General features: G+C 39.9%; 1 protein-coding gene across 1 annotated transcript in view; it reads left to right on the top strand.

The window, feature by feature from the left end:
• The window catches only part of CFAP97 (cilia and flagella associated protein 97), a 30615-nt gene extending 15049 nt beyond the window's left edge, over positions 1 to 15566 (top strand). The window contains exons 4-6 of the mRNA XM_040965733.1: positions 3713 to 3981; positions 11242 to 11392; positions 13530 to 15566. Coding sequence (XP_040821667.1) covers positions 3713 to 3981; positions 11242 to 11392; positions 13530 to 13657 — 548 coding nt within the window. The 3' untranslated portion in view covers positions 13658 to 15566. The remainder of the gene's footprint in view (positions 1 to 3712; positions 3982 to 11241; positions 11393 to 13529) is intronic.
• The last annotated feature ends 522 nt before the right edge of the window (positions 15567 to 16088 follow it).

Raw genomic sequence — 16088 nt, 5'->3', positions numbered from 1 at the left:
TAGAAAATTTAGTTAGGAAAAGCAGCAGTCTGAGATGACTTGAAGACCATGATCAAATAGCCTACACTCAGCCTCTTTATGAGGTTTAATGAATTCACAGCATGGCAGACTCAGGGTAATTAAACATGTGTGGTGGTTCATGGCTCCAAGCTAAGTATTCCAACAAACACAGGGTTAGGGAAAACTGCATCTTTTTTTATTAATGCTTGAAAATAGCTTATTATCACTTTGGCCCTACAAGCCTTCCCAGATTCAAAGGAAGGGAGCAGGACAAATGTCACAGAATTTCTCATCCAACAAGTTATTAACAAACAAGAGAAAGAAATGTTTTATGTTTAGTTATTCCTTGAGTTATGGCCTAATCGGTCACAGATAAACAATGTTAAAGACTAATCTGTGCAGTTTATGCCACTTTTAAAAAATAGAAATCATGAAAAGAATAGGATTCATGACTATACCTACAATATATTTTTTAAAGAACTTATATGAATAAGGGCTTAATACAACTTGGGATAAAATTTCCAATGATAGCATCACACTTGGATTATTATTTTTTTTTTCTTAATTATATTCATGTGAAAGGCAGAGAAAGAGCTCTGCCATCCTCTGGTTTACTCTCAGATTACCTACAATAGACATAGCGGGCCTGGCTAAAGCCAGGAGCCAGGAACTCAGTCTGGGAACTCAGGATCCCGAGCTGTAACCTGTTACCTCCCAGGGTACTCAGTAGGAGGAAAGGGAGCTGTAACCCAGACCAAAGCCCAAGGGCCTAAACCCAAGTGCTGGCTTAACTGTTACAGGAGTCTTAGATGCTGAACCACTCACTTACCCCACATACATGAAGTCTTTAAATCCTGCTTGTATCTCCAATAGCTTAGATACTGAAACAGTGACTGATGACTTAAAAGTGCCTCGGGTTGGTGCACACTTATATTGACTTAAATAATGAAGAGAATGAGTAAACTACTTAATTAAAGCCAGAGGGAGCAGCCATTTGGCGCTGGTTAATTAAGGTGCTACTTTGGAGAGCTGCATCCCATATCAAAATGCATGGCTGCACTGCATTTCTAACACTGCTGGTGCACACTCTGCTGGTGCACACGCTGCTGGTGCACACGCTGCTGGTGCACACGCTGCTGGTGCACACGCTGCTGGTGCACACGCTGGGATGGCCCAGTTGATTGGCTCCTTGCTACCCACATGGAAAACCGGTTAAGTTCTCAGTCCCTGGCTTGCACCTGACCAGCTTCTGCAGTTGCAAGTATTTGGGGAGTAAACTAGCAAATGGGAAATCTGTCTCATTCTTTCTGTCTTTAAAAGTGAATAAAACTTTTAAATAAAGGAAAAATAGTATTTTAAATATGTGCATATTTATATAAATATATCTGTATCACTGAAAGTTTAATCAAATTAAGCATTTTTTTAGATTTTCTTAGAAAATTAATCAGTCCTATGTTTGAGGTTGCCATATACTGAACTGTATAAACCATATAGCATTATACCGCAGTAAGCAAGCATTGCAGGACAATGGGATAGCTATACTTGGTATATATTTACATAAACTATATATTCTGTCAAGGAGAACAAAAATGCTAATATTTTTAGATGAATCCAATTTTTTCGTGTTATTGCCTTATATTTCATTTAAATACTATTAGGAAAAATGAGCTTACTTATAATTTCCTTCAGAATTTAATTTCATAAGGCTTCTATATAGAGCTAACTTAATCTAGAAGGCTTATTAAATTCTACAAAATGGGAGCAGGGTAATTTAATTTGTACAGCATATTTATATCTTTCAAAATGTGTTCTCATTCAGGTTTTCCAATAACTTGGTGTGCTTTTCAACAAGTTATTAACCATTAATTTCCTAATTTTTTGTATCAGGAAATAACTGTTAATTATTCTTAAGCTTCTGGAATCTTTTATAGTCTTCAGTCTAAATGTAGGGAAGTAGAATTTAGTAGACCTGAACCAAATGGTGCAATCCTTAGTTTAATGAAAATAAAAGTGCCTCTTCCCTTTAAAGCGTGTGGTTTGACATCACAAATGCTAAATATCTAGAAAGAATTGACATAATTAAGTAAAAACAAATTATGGTAACTTTATAAAGTATAGTAGGGATGGGTATTTGGCCCAACAGAGAGGCTACCCTTGAGACCCACATGTCACATATTGGAGTGCCTGCGTTTGAATCCTGGCTCTGCGTCCAGTTCAGCTGCAATGTCACCTAGGAGGTGGGGGTGATTGGCTTCCTGCCCCCCCAGGAGCGAGACAAGGTTGGATTTGTGTGTCTGCTTCGGCCCCTGCCCTGCTGTAGGGAGCGTTTGGTGAGTGAGCCAGAGGATGGAAGATCCTTGCCTGTCTTTCTGCCTTTCAAATAAATAAACTTCTAAAAAGATAACAGATCTTTCAAACTTTAAAAAATTTTATTATTTTAAAAAATTAAATATGCTTGTCCACCTGATATAGTTTTTAGCATGTACTGAACCTGAAACAGCAATCTAACAATGATTCACGATAATTACCCTTATGAAAATTGCTATAAAATGGAAATTTTAAGTGAACTATATTGGTAAAAGAATTTTCGATAGCCATATTATGTGAAATATTTTTGATTAAAATTATTTATATAGAGTAGGACCATTCTGGCTTTTTTTTTTTTTAAGATTTGTTTATTTCTTTGAGAGGCAGAGTTAGAGTGAAATCTTTCTACTGGTTCATTTCGCAGTAGCCCACAATGACCAGGACTGGCCCAGGCTAAAGCCAAGAGCCAGGAAGTTCATCCAGGTCTCCCACATGAGTGGCAAGTACCATTTTTTTCCTTTCCTAGGCTGTTAGCAAGGTGCTGGATAAGAAGCAGAGCAGCCAGGACTCAAATAGGTACTCTAGTATGGAGTCATGGGCTGCCAGAATTAAGAAAACAGTGGCTGAACCCACTGCATCACAGCATCCATCCTGGGACATTTCTTTTAACCGTGCCCTCCAACTAACAAAAACTATACCTAAATCGTTACATTGATGCACACAATCTAAGGCTTCTAACTTCTGCAAGTATTACATTGCCATAGGGCCTGGCAGTGTGGCCTAGTGGCTAAAGTCCTCGCCTTGAATGCGCCCAGGATCCCATATGAGCGCCGGTTCTAATCCTGGCAGGTCTACTTCCCATCCAGCTCCCTGCCTGTAGCCCGGGAAAGCAGTCGAAGATGGCCCAATGCTTTGGGATCCTGCACCCCTGTAGGAGACCTGGAAGAGGCTCCTGGCTTCAGACCGGCTTCGGATCGGTGCAGCACTGGCCGTTCTGGTCACATGGGGAGTGAATCATCGGACGGAAGATCTTCCTCTCTGTCTCTCCTCCTCTCTGTATATCTGACTTTGTAATAAAAATGAATAAATCTTTTGAAAAAAGAGAGATATATAATAGACACAACAAAGTGATTTTACGTAAATTATACCTACCCAACAACCAATGCCATGTACATTTGTTAAAATAGTGTTGTCAGTTTGCTAGTAGCTTTTTTATCTAAAGAAACTGGTTAGTGTTAATGTTTAAGCTACTTTTAAGTGTTTCATACACGGTTATAATCTCGAAACTATCAGCATTATTTTATATTCGTCTTTCATGAATTAATACAGTTCATATTTTTTAAAGGTTAAAGCATGTTCTATCATAGCCATTTTGTTTAGCCATTTTCTGTGTTCACTTCTATAGCTTTTCTACAGTTGGATAAAAAGGGACCGCAAAAACATCACTTTGAGCAGCCTGCAGTAGTACCTAGGAAGAACTACTCTTTCTCAAGAGAAGAAGTGAGACAGATCGATCAGGAAAATCAGAGGCTTTTGAAAGAACTGTCAAGACAGGCTGAAAAACCAGGAAACAAAAGTGCAATTCCCAGAAGAGCAGCAGGCCATCCCCCAAAGCTGTATCATAGTGCTCTCAACAGGCAGAGGGAACAGCAGAGGATTGAGAGAGAGAATTTGGTAAGTCACAAACATTCTTTTTAAAGATTGATTTCTTTTTGTTTGAAAGGCATAATGACTGAGAGAATGGAGGAGAGACGAAAGTTTTTTGTTTCCATCACCATAGGAGCTGGGGAACTGGGATAGCATATTCACCCCCCCCCCAAAAAAAAAACCCCAGAAAACTCTGTCTTCTTAAGCCCTTCAAGAAAGTTAGCCTGCATGTGGCAAATAATAACAGCAATAAAGCAAGCTGAAATAAAGCTGAATAGCGGGTGGTTGGGCTAAATGATAGTTCTGGCACCTCACATTAGAAATATTCAAAATTCATGTTTTGTGAAAATGAAATCACTGTATGTCACAGACATGTGATTCACTTTTTAAAAAGATTTGTTTTTATTTGAATGACAGATTTTATATGGAGAGAAAGAGAGACAGAGAGAGGGGGGTTTTCCCTCTGCTGGTTCACTCGACAAATGGCCGCAATGGCCAGACTTTCCAGAGCCAGCTTTCTCTGGGTCTCCCGCGTGGGTTTGGGAGCCCAAGGACTTGGGCCATCCTCTACTGCCTTCTCAGGCCACAAGCAGAGAGCTGGAATTACATGAAGAAGTGGAAGCATGAGCTGGCGCCTATATGGGATACTGCCACCAGAGGACAGAGGATTAGCTCTGTGTACCGTACCACCGTGCCAGTGTCTGGGTTTACTTTTTGGTTGTATTTCCTAACTTGGCTAGTAAAGCCTGTGTTATTGAATAAACAGCTATATAATTTATACTGTTTTAAATGGTAGGTCATTGGCTCACCATAGCAACTGTGACATAGTTGCTATTATGGAGAGAAACTGCTCAGAGTTGGTCTGCAGGGGGCAGAGTCTGGATTACTTTTTTTTTTTTTGTAAAGATTTATTTATTTTTATTGGAAAGTCAGATATACCGAGAGGAGGAGAGACAAAGAGGAAATCTTCCATCCTTTGATTCACTCCCCAAGGGGCCGCAATGGTCAAAGCTGAGCCTATCCGAAGCCAGGGGCCAGGAGCCTTCCTTGAGATTCCCAAGTGGGTGCAGGGTCCCAAGGCTTTGGGCCGTCTTCAACTGCTTTCCCAGGCCACAAGCAGGGAGCTGGATGGAAAGTGGAGCCACCGTAATTAGAACTGGCCACCCATATGGGATCCCAGCACATGTAAGGTAAGGACTTTAGCCACTAGGGTACCACACTAGGCGCTCCATCTGCTTTTTCAATCCCCAAATGGCTGCAGCAGTCAGAGCTGGATCAGGCTGAAGCCAGCATCCAGAACTTTTCATTTATCTCCCAGATGGGTGTTGGGTCCAAGCACTTGGGCCATCATTTGCTGCCTTCCAGGTGCGTTAGCAGGAAATTGGGTCAGAAGCAAAGCATCTCAGACTTGATCAGACATGCTGTCATTTTAAGTGACAACTTACCCTCCTGGACCACAAAAGAGGCTTACTTTTGAAAAGCTGAAGCCATTAGTATATATTGGCTGTTATGTGTGCTTGCAGGGCAAAGCCATCAGTACCTTCTGCTTACAGTTTTTATTATTCTCTGGATCAGTTGTGTGTTTCATCTATTATAATCAGAAAACTACCAGTATTTTGTTCTTTTTTGCTTTATATATGTACTATTTTGTATATGTGAACATTTTTCACCATTTGATAGTAAGGTCTTATTTGATAAGTCTGAAGCAGAAGTGTGATGTGTAATTTTAGATTTTCTAGTAGCCACGTGAGAGAAGTCAAGGAGGTGTGGGCATTTGGTCTAGCTTTTAAAGATGCGCACATTTCCGGTCAGGATGCCAGGGCTGCATGCTTGCTTCCGGTTCCTGGCTGTAGCTCTGCCCTGGTGTAGACCCTGGGAGGCAGCAGTGACTCTGGTTAGATCCCAGCCGCCTGCGTGGCAGGTTGGGATTTAGTTCTAGCCCCCTGTGCTTCATTGGCCTCAGCCTAACCCTAGCCTTTGCAGGTATTTGGGGAGTGAATCTAGGGATAGGAATATATTTTGTCTTTATTTTTCTGTGTGTGTGTGTGTGTTTTCTCTCTCCCCTCCCCCACACAAAATAAAAGAAGAAAAAAAATGGGGGCTACCAGGATGTAGCAGCCTGATCCTCCTGCAAGCAGTAGCATCCCAGAGGGATATGCCGGTCCATGTTTAGGCCACTCTTATTCTGGTCCAGTTCCCCACTGATGGCCTGGGAAGGCAACAGAGCATGGCTCAAGCCCTTGGACCCCTGCATGTGTATGGGAGACCCAAGTGATGCTTCTGGCTCCTGCTGTAGTGGCCATTTGGGGAGTTAACAGGGGATGGAAGATCTCTATCTGTAAAATCTGCTTTCCAAATAAAAATAAATAAAAATCTTTTAAAATAAATAAATAAATAAGTCAAACAGGCAAACTTATGTTTTGTTGAATGATTCAAAATTGAAAGTATTTTAACCTGTAGTCAATGTGAACTATTAATGAGAATTTTGGAGATGTACAAGAATATTTTTGTGTCTTTTAATTATTCATCTTAGTTCGGATTAACTGCATTTTGGGTGCTCTGAAATCACATGTAACTATTAGTGTCCAAGTACAACTGTAGAAAACCAATTGACAGAGAAGTGAAAAAGTGACTTAACACTACACAAGAGAGCTGAAACTCTGGCATAGTGTACTAAGCCACCTGCTGCAGTGCCGGCATCCTGTGTGGATTCTAGTTTAGTCCTGAGTCTCTGCCACATCACTCCTAACCAACAGCTTGCCAATGCATCTAGCAAAGCAGTGGAAGATGGCCCAGGTGCTTGGGCTCCTGCCACCCACATTGAAGACCTAGGTGGAATTCCAGGCCCTTGACTTTGGCCAGGCCCAGCCTCAGACATTGTGGCCATTTGGGAGTGAACCAGCAGGTGAATGTACTCCCTGTGCCCCTCTGTCTTTGTGATTTTGCCTTTCAAATAGATAAATAAATAGTTTTAAAAGCTAAACAGGAAAATAAACATAATTTTTATGAAACAGCATTTATTAGGTTTTAACTTCTCATTTTGTAAACAGAAATGTCTCGCCTGATACTGCCTCAGAACTAACTGACTCATCTTCCATTAGTTCACTCTTAAAATGCTTGTAACAGCTGGAAATGGGCAGGCTGAAGCTAGGAAGCCAAAACTTCATGAGACACAAATCCCAGCACTCAAGGAAAGATTCACATGTGCCACAACACCTACCCCCCATATACTTTCTAATAAATTTAGTAGAATGCTTATATTTAAAGCACTTACACAGGCAGACATGGTGAGAAATATTTCTGTGATTATTTTTGGGTCAGATGTACCACACAAAGAAGATCCATTACTGTATAATCTTTATGATTTGGATTCCATTATTTGCCCAAAGTCCTGTACAGAGACAGGTTCAGATGGCTGATGGGCGAGGCAGTCAAAGCATTTATTTTTTACTGCTCTCACACTATCCAAATAGCAATTCAGAGGCTATTTAGATGCAGATAATCCAAGGCCAGGAAGTAGTATTATGCCGAGGACTGCAAAGACAGTGTGTAAAATCAAGGCATTTGCAGTATGCTGGTGTTTATCTGCCCTTCTGGTGAAGCTGGAGAACCTCAATATTTTGCCTCAGTTAGCAAGTATCGCCCAAATAAACATCAAGGAAATTAAAAAAAGGTCCAGTAGAGGGCGTGCTTGCTCCATATAGATTCTTTAGAATTTGGCCAAATTACTGGTGTTGTAATTCATAAATTTTGAAATATTTTCATTTAAACAGCACTTCTTTTACAATGTATTTATTCATTTGAAAGGCAGAATTAGAGAGAGAGGTGCAGGGGGTCAGGGGAAGGTACCTTTCATCTGCTTATTCACTCCCCAGTTTGCTGCAGTCAGTCAGGGCTAGCAAGCTGAAGCTAGGCGTCAGGAACTTTGCTGGTTTCCCGTGTAGCTGCAAGGGCCGAAGCACTTGAGCCATCTTCCATGGCTTGTCAGGCCACAAGCAGGGGGAGTGGATCAGAACTGGAGTAGCCAAGATTTGAACCAGTACCTATATGGGATGCTGATATTATGGGCCGTGGCTTAATTCTTGAACACCACAGCACTTCTTATCTTTGTGTGAACATCACATGAATTTTATTTTTCTGAAAAGGAATAATTTCAGAAAGAGATACTAGTTTATTGTTCCTGTTTACCCTTTAATTAGAAGATTATTTCATTTAAAAAAATGGAGAGAGAAAGGTTGGCAGCAGCTGTCTCATCTACTTTCCCCCATTCCCTGACCCTTCCCATCCTAATCATGGTTCACATGGGCTTGCAATCTTCTCAACTATGTAAACATTATCAAAAATAAAATAAATCCATTATGAGAGAAAAAAATTACACATACATGTTTTCTCAGATGTGAGGGAAGAGATGGCGGGTGAGGGAAGTGCTGAAGCAGCTGGCGGCAGTAGGATTCCTGCAGGAGTGCAGAGGGTAAAGCCTGTAAGACATGTACACGTGTACAGCAACGCCTGTATTAGAAACATAACCAGTAGTAATCTTTTTTTCCTTTTTCTTTTATAAATTTTTTTTTAGATTCAGAGTTACAGAGGGAAAGGAAGACACAAATGGTCACAGTGGCTGGGGCTGAGGCAGCCTAAGGCCAGAGCCAGGAGCGTCTCCCAGGACCCCTAAGTGGGTGCAGGGGCCCACACACTTGGACCCTTGGCTGCTGGTTTTCCCACCCCAAAGCAGGGAGCTCGAGCTGGGCCTTGAGACAGCACTCATATGGGACATCTGTGTCACAGGCAGCACGGTGTTGATCCTTGTTAACTGTAAATCCAGAAAAAGTGGACAGTGGAGTGGACTATACAGTCTTTCCACTGAGGACCTTCCATGTTAAAATATTTTATCAAGTGAGGGTATCTTCATGTATAAATTTAGGAAATTCTGTAAGACATTACATAAAAACTAAAATCTTCTTTGCTGATTAATTTTAAAAATCATACAGAATGATGAGATGGAGAGGAATGTATTGTCACAAAGATGAAGATTTGTAGAGATCTGAAATGTGGTGTCAGTGTTAATGTACTAATTAGTATCTTTAAAATCTTGAAATAATTTTTAATTTGTTTAGTCCAGTTTTCCCTGTCTAGTTACACCTCGTGTTTCCTTCTAGAAAAGAAAGCAAACTAATGAAGACGTGTAACTAGCGGTGGGAAAGCCGGGAGAGCCGTGGTTTGATTTGTCTGTGTGTAGGACACCTGCTTTCTTTTTTACAGCCTTTCAGAGTTCTTGCTTACAAATAATAAAGCAGCTTGCCTACAGTTTGCCTGTGCTAACAGCTGTAGAAATCATGCACACATAATTTTTCATATCGAAAAATGAGGGGATATAAACTTGGTTAATTTTCTTTCCAAAAAGAATAATACTTCCCAATGTACAGGAAATATCAATACGGTATTGGTAACCACACTCATGAAACTAATAGCAAGTTTCCCATCCTGTGCTTCCCCCCACGCACACAGCTTGATGAGTTAATGAGATAATCAGTATACATGGGAGACTTCTCTCATGATTATCAATTGCAAGTACCAACGGTAGACTCTCTGGAGGCTTACGTTCCTTAATTCAATTGCCAGCTCTGGAGGCAGAGGTGAGGGACAGTGCTGGACCAGACGCAGAGGTGAGGGACAGTGCTGGACCGGAGGCAGAGGTGAGGGACAGTGCTGGACCAGACGCAGAGGTGAGGGACAGTGCTGGACCGGAGGCAGAGGTGAGGGACAGTGCTGGACCCGAGGCAGAGGTGAGGGACAGTGCTGGAACAGTTGGCGCTCCTGGTTCACCATGTGTCAGTATGCACTGCATCAGTGTTCCATAGAATCCTAAAAACTACAAAATAATACATTTTATGTACAATTTACCTCAAATACAGAGAAGAAGAAAAAGATTACATAAAGAAAACTTGTCTGTAACTAAATTCACGAGGCTAATTTTTTACATTTGAATCTTAATGCAGATCAGTACTCTGATTAAAAATAAAGATCATTTTTGCTTCAGAGAAAGTTCTGCTTAACTAGAAACATAACTAGAGCTTGATTCCCCTGAGCTATTCCTTTCTCAGTGATATCTGAAAATCAGATAAGAGCAATTCTAACTTTTTAATGTAAGGAAAATTTGTAACTAAAATTAAAGCTTACTCTTACCAAATAATATTAAAGAAAAGCCCATGTTGTTGGATACTGTGCTGACTTAGCCAGTTAGTTTATATAGCCTTTTAAACGTTTTATATTCTTCAATAGTTGGTTTTCAAACTTTAAAGCTTTTCTCCCCAAAAGTAAATATTATGCAGGATCAATATATGCAAAACAGTACAAATACTGAAAATGTGTTTGTGCTGCTAAAAATTAATGGGAAACTGGGCCCGGCGCGGTGGCGCAAATGGTTAAGTCCTCGCCTTGCACGCCCGGGATCCCATATGGGCGCCGGTTCTATCCCGGCAGCCCCGCTTCCCTTCCAGCTTCCTGCCTGTGGCCCGGGAAAGCAGTCGAGGATGGCCCAAAGCTTTGGGACCCTGCACCCGCGTGGGAGACCCGGAAGAGGCTCCTGGCTTCAGATCGGCATAGCATCGGCCGTTGTGCTCACTTGGGGAGTGAATCATTGGACGGAAGATCTTCCTCTCTGTCTCTCCTCTCTGTATATCCGCCTTTCCAATAAAAAACTAATAAAAATAAATCTTTAAAAAAAAATTAATGGGAAACTAAGAGCTCTCTGTATGGCCATTCGTTGGTGTCTTTTTAGATTGAAGGCTACCACCCTGTAATATTCAAGCATAGATATTTTGTGGTCATTTTTAAGGTTTACACTGGACTCGACATTATTAATTCCCATTATGTTACTTCAACTTAGAGTAACTTCTGTAAGATTTGAGATTATACCAATAATGGACCTTCCAATCAATGGCAGTTTGGTTAACTTTAGGGTAAGCAGAAACACTTGAAATTTTCTGAAAGCATGTTATTCAAATGATTTAAGTGACTGGGTCCCTGCAGCACATGGAAGGAGCCTGCATTGAGTTCCTGGCTTCAGGCCCTGCCCTGCCCTGGCCGTGGCAGGAATTTAGAGAGTAAATCAGTAGGGTGTGTGAGTGTGGGTGTGTTGCGGGGGGTTGGGGGTGTCTGTCTTTTGAGTTCCTTTTTTTTAATGTGTAAATGTGTAAAATCCTTGTTACTTTATGAGTATTTAGTGAATGTTAGAAACTTTTCATTCTTAAAAATCATTCTTCCATGAATTACTTGTCTCAAATGAAGGCTTTACTGAAAAGGCTTGAAGCTGTGAAGCCAACCGTTGGCATGAAACGCTCAGAACAGCTGATGGATTACCACCGCAACATGGGTTATCTCAACCCAGCTCCAGCCTCCAGACGTGTGAGGTCTATGCTCGGACAGTACAGCCCATTAAGTAAGCAGATTCACCAGGATATTATACTTGTTTGTATCTTTTACCCTTTTTTAAAAAAAATAATATGTATAACTTAGGTGCTTCTTCTAGAGTTTGGAAATTAACTTCTAGAATGTATTCTGTTTTTTTACTGGCATGTTTTACTTTGTGCTCGTTCCCTTTAGTTCATTTACATTTCAGTTTACATTTCGTTTATTTCATGGATAATACAGGAAAGTTTTAATTTGAATAATTTTTATTAAAGGAAGAAATTTAAAAATATTTTAGAAGGAAGAAATGAATAAATGTGTTTTTTTCAAAATTGTTGGAACATTCCTTCTGGCTAGTAAGAATTACTGCTAATATCTTCCAGCTTTCTCATTAGGTAACAGAAACAAAAATCAGTGAACTGTTATGCTTGGAATTAGCAAGCAAAATAACTCCTGATATGATAATGATAGATGGTTAGATACACACTTAGTCAGATGTGAACCCAAAAAACATACAAATGGAATGACCATTCAGTGCCAGGGTATTCAACATCTAGAAGGACCACTTTGCAGAGATCTGTGTATACATTTATGTGTGTATCTAAGCCATAAATATATGTGTATATGTATATATGTATATACACACACACATACACACATAAGCTAATAATAGGTGAATTGAAACCACTTATAATGCTATAGGCTTCCTAGTGCTCATGTGAGACTTAAATACTTAACTGACTGGTAATTCCATTTTGTATGAAGATTATCTATTTATTTGAAAGGAAGAGTTATGGACAGAAAAGCAGAGACAAAGAGAAATCTTCCATCAACTGGTTTACTCCACAAATGGACAAATAGCCAGCGCTGGGCCAGGCTTAAACCAGGAGCCCAGAACTTCTGTCCTGATCTCCCACATAGGTGACAGAGGCCAAAGTGGAGTATCTTCACTGTTTTCCTAGACACACTGAATGGCAGCTGGATTGAGAGGAGAGCAGCCGGGACTGGAGCCAGAACTTACATGAGATGATAGCGTTGTAGGAGGTCACTTAACCGGCTGAGCCACAACACTGGGCCCTGCTAGTAATTCCATTTAGTCATTCTGCAAGCATTGCATCCTTGGATAATAGCTAAGAGAGGGTCTTGTTCTAATACTCACGTTTAATATTGCACCTTGGACATAACAAGTCATTTAGTAAATAAGTATGTACATGGTGTACAAAGTAGGGGTACAAACAGATAAGTTTTTTGTTATTGTTGTTATCGTTCACTTGCAACATTTAAGAAATGCTCTATTTTTGATTTAAGAAAAAAGAGAGTTGATTGATTTGACAAGACAAGAGGAATAGAAATATCTTCCATCCTCTGATTTACTCTGGTGGCTGGGGTGGCCAGGCTGAAACCAGGAGCCAGGAACTCCATTTAGGTTTCCCTGTGGTTGGTGCTATCCAAGTGCTTGAATGATCTTGGCCTGCTTTCTCAGGCGCATCAGCAGACCACAGGATTGCAAGTAGAGCAGCCAGCACTCAAAGCAGCACTCCTTTGTGGGAGGCTAACCTTAGAAGTGGCAGCTTAACCACAAGTGCCACAATGCCAGCCCCTGAGAAGCTTTTAAAAATGTTTATCTCCACTAAATCTCATGAATCAAAATTGCAAATCTGGGGCCAGCTTTGTGGCATAGGGCATTTAGGCTCTGCTTGCAGTGCCATCATCTCATATGGGTACCAATTTGAGTGGTGCGGCACCAGCTGCTCCACTTCTAATCCAGATCCCTGTTTATAACCTGGTAGAACAGTGGAGGATGGGCGCCCGTACCCACATGGGAGACCTGGAGGAAGCTCCTGGCTTCTGAGTGCAGATCTGCTCAGCTTTGACCATTTGAGGAGTTGGCTAGTAGATGGAGGATCTCTCTATCTGGCTCTCCTTTTCTCTGGAACTCTGACCTTCAAATAAGAATAAATTCCAAATCTGGCCATGTTTGTTATTACACTTTTAGGTTGCACAGAAACTCTGAAGTCCTTGCTATTCAAGAGTCATTGCATTAGCCTCTTAGGCTAATGGGATAGAGAAGGAAATCTTGTCTGGACTTCAAAGTTGTGGGAGGGACTTGCCAGGCATTCATATGTGTGTCTAGTTCAAACCAAGTTCTTTCTTCTTCATGTTTTCAGGAGGAGCTTCCAGGACCTCCAGTGCAACCAGCGCTCTCAGCTCTAAGACTGAGCGATCGGCATTTGACAAGCCCAATGGCCTGTTGTTGAGGCCTAAACCCCCTAATGTCCGTACAGCTTGGTTATAAACCTTCTCTTCACTTTAAATGTTGTTCATACAAGTTTTATTGAAGTGCCCTTGTGTATTACTGTAATTCTCTGTATAAACATCTATAATGCTGCTTTAAGCAATTTAAAATTTGCAGTAAATTGTAACATGTTGTTCAGTGCAGAATTGTCTAAAGGACAATTTAATGTGAAATAAGCATTTTTCAAATGAGGATGTATTTATATGAAATGTATATATATTTAATGGAGAAGTGCTAGTGTGCATGAGTATTTTCTCAGGACAGAAGTTATTTCAGTTGTCTAGGTGACAAAATGGTGGCCATTAATGTCGTTGCATGCATGTTCATTCTGTGGTTCTCATTTTAAACCTTTTTTATTTCTTGTAAGCTTTAACCGTGAGCTCAGATCCTAAATTTGGCTGAATTTGTTTTTGCTTTGCTTCAGAACTAATGTAGCATGACTTGTAACTTGATGGTAGGAGAGTCATACTTTATTATTATGAAGCAGTTCTTGAAATGTGTTCCTTGATGAAGCTGGTTTCGGTTTGATAGCAGGTAGAGCGAAGCTTGTGTGTGGCAGCCCTTGGGGTGTGCCAGTGGTATCTAATACTCCTGTACAAGTACACTGAGTTAGATCTTAAGAAATTGGATTCACCATTCCAAACTAATTGAGACAGAATAGAAAATTCAACCCGGAAGCCCCTCTCTCCTGTTTCTCTGCATTTAGGTGCAATGCTGTGATTGTGTGCCGTGCAGTTTGCCTGCAGACCAGAGCAGTTTCCTCCGCAGCAGACAGTCCGTGGTGAATCAGTACGGCAGCTCGAGCAGTCTGTGAAGAGCCAGCAAGCAGATCCCGAGGAGTGCCAGAGCAGTGTTTGAATTAGTATCAGTTAGCTTATTGTGCTGTGGTTTAGTATTGTAATAAGAAAGAAGATTCAGAACAAAAAGGAAATGCTTTAGAAATTCCAGCCAGTGTTTGTAAGGGCTGGGGAAAAAAATCTAAAATATAAATAATAAGGGAAATCACACAGGTATTGGGATTATCACTTTAATTTTCTTATTCGTGTTACTTTGGTTTATTTGTTTGAATCCTAAAGTCCTTTTTAAAGGGCCAAAAATCTTGATGGAAATGGTAATGACAAATACAGTATAACTATATTTTTCTATCAGTTTGTAGTCTCTTACTTCATATAGCAAAGTGTAATATTTCATAGTTATCAGTTTTTCATTACTGATCTTTTCAGTATAAAGTTCTTAGAATGTGCTGGGAAGTGTTCATATTAAATAACAAATCTTTTTTTCGTATGAATTTCTGTCTATAGCCACACTAAAGAGATTTGTTCTTTTTTTGTGCCCAAGTTCTGTAGCATATATGTTGAGCTTTTCTTAACACCCTTAGCAGTAAACTAAATTGCATTTTACTAAACAACAATTCAGATTTCATAGGTTTTGCTCATTGTAAAGTATGGGAACAGTGGAGTTATGAATTATCATTTGAACACAACCTGCCTGTGAGTTTTTGCTGCTTTCACACTGATCAGTTAACATTCATCCGAAGATATTTGAAGCTTTGTTCCCAGTGGACTTTTATACCTGTTTTTTATATAAGCTTTATCTATACTAAACCAAAGTTTTCTTTTGTTTGCTTTTTAAGTTATTACACTTTTAATATTTATGTAACAACACATCTTTGAGATAATCTAATGAATTTAGAACTCAACATATGGACATTTAGCCAACAGTGAGTACGTTTTTTAAGATTTATATTTTTCAAAATTTTTTTATATTTTTCAAAATTCCACCAAAATATGTATATAAAAGTTTTCATGTTCATAATGGAATTAATTTCTGAGGACATATTATATGGTCTTTGTCATCACATCTGTGATATAATACACATACCTTCATAAATAAAGCTGTGCTTTGAGTTTAGATATTAATTTAATGCTTTTTCTTTTGTAATACTTCAAAAGGAAAGTTCATCCAAGTATTACTACAGGGATTCAACCTAAAATGACAGTTGGAAAGAGCAGCAGTTTTCAAAAAATTAATGCACAACTCTATTGTTACTCTCTCTATATATATATATTTGTGTATATACATTCATATGTGTTTTGTATATATATAGGTCTGTGAAATAGAAATAGTAGTTGCAAGCTGCGATATCCTCTGACATGACAGTATAGTTTGAAGTTGCGGCCAAGGGGGCTTTTTAATGAGAGTCATAAATGTGTTCTCTGTTTTCAAGAGCATAAGAAAGTGATGGATAGTCTAGCACTCTTTTACACTTTGTCGACCAGTATTTGTAGTCTATACTTTGAAGGCTTGCATCTGTCCCTGGAAAGTATACCAGCCTGAGGTCCAGTCATGAGCTCAGAATGTTAGAACTGTCAACTGTGTCAGATATTACACTGATGTTGCCTCCTTTTTAAGATTCTGTGAAAAGATTTTA

Source organism: Ochotona curzoniae, unplaced genomic scaffold (assembly GCF_017591425.1).
Source record: "Ochotona curzoniae isolate NIBS_2020 unplaced genomic scaffold, NIBS_Ocur_1.0 scaffold_4505, whole genome shotgun sequence".
Classification (NCBI taxonomy): domain Eukaryota; kingdom Metazoa; phylum Chordata; class Mammalia; order Lagomorpha; family Ochotonidae; genus Ochotona; species Ochotona curzoniae.
Note: the sequence above shows the minus strand (reverse complement) of the source record. Positions and strands in the feature narration are given on the sequence as shown.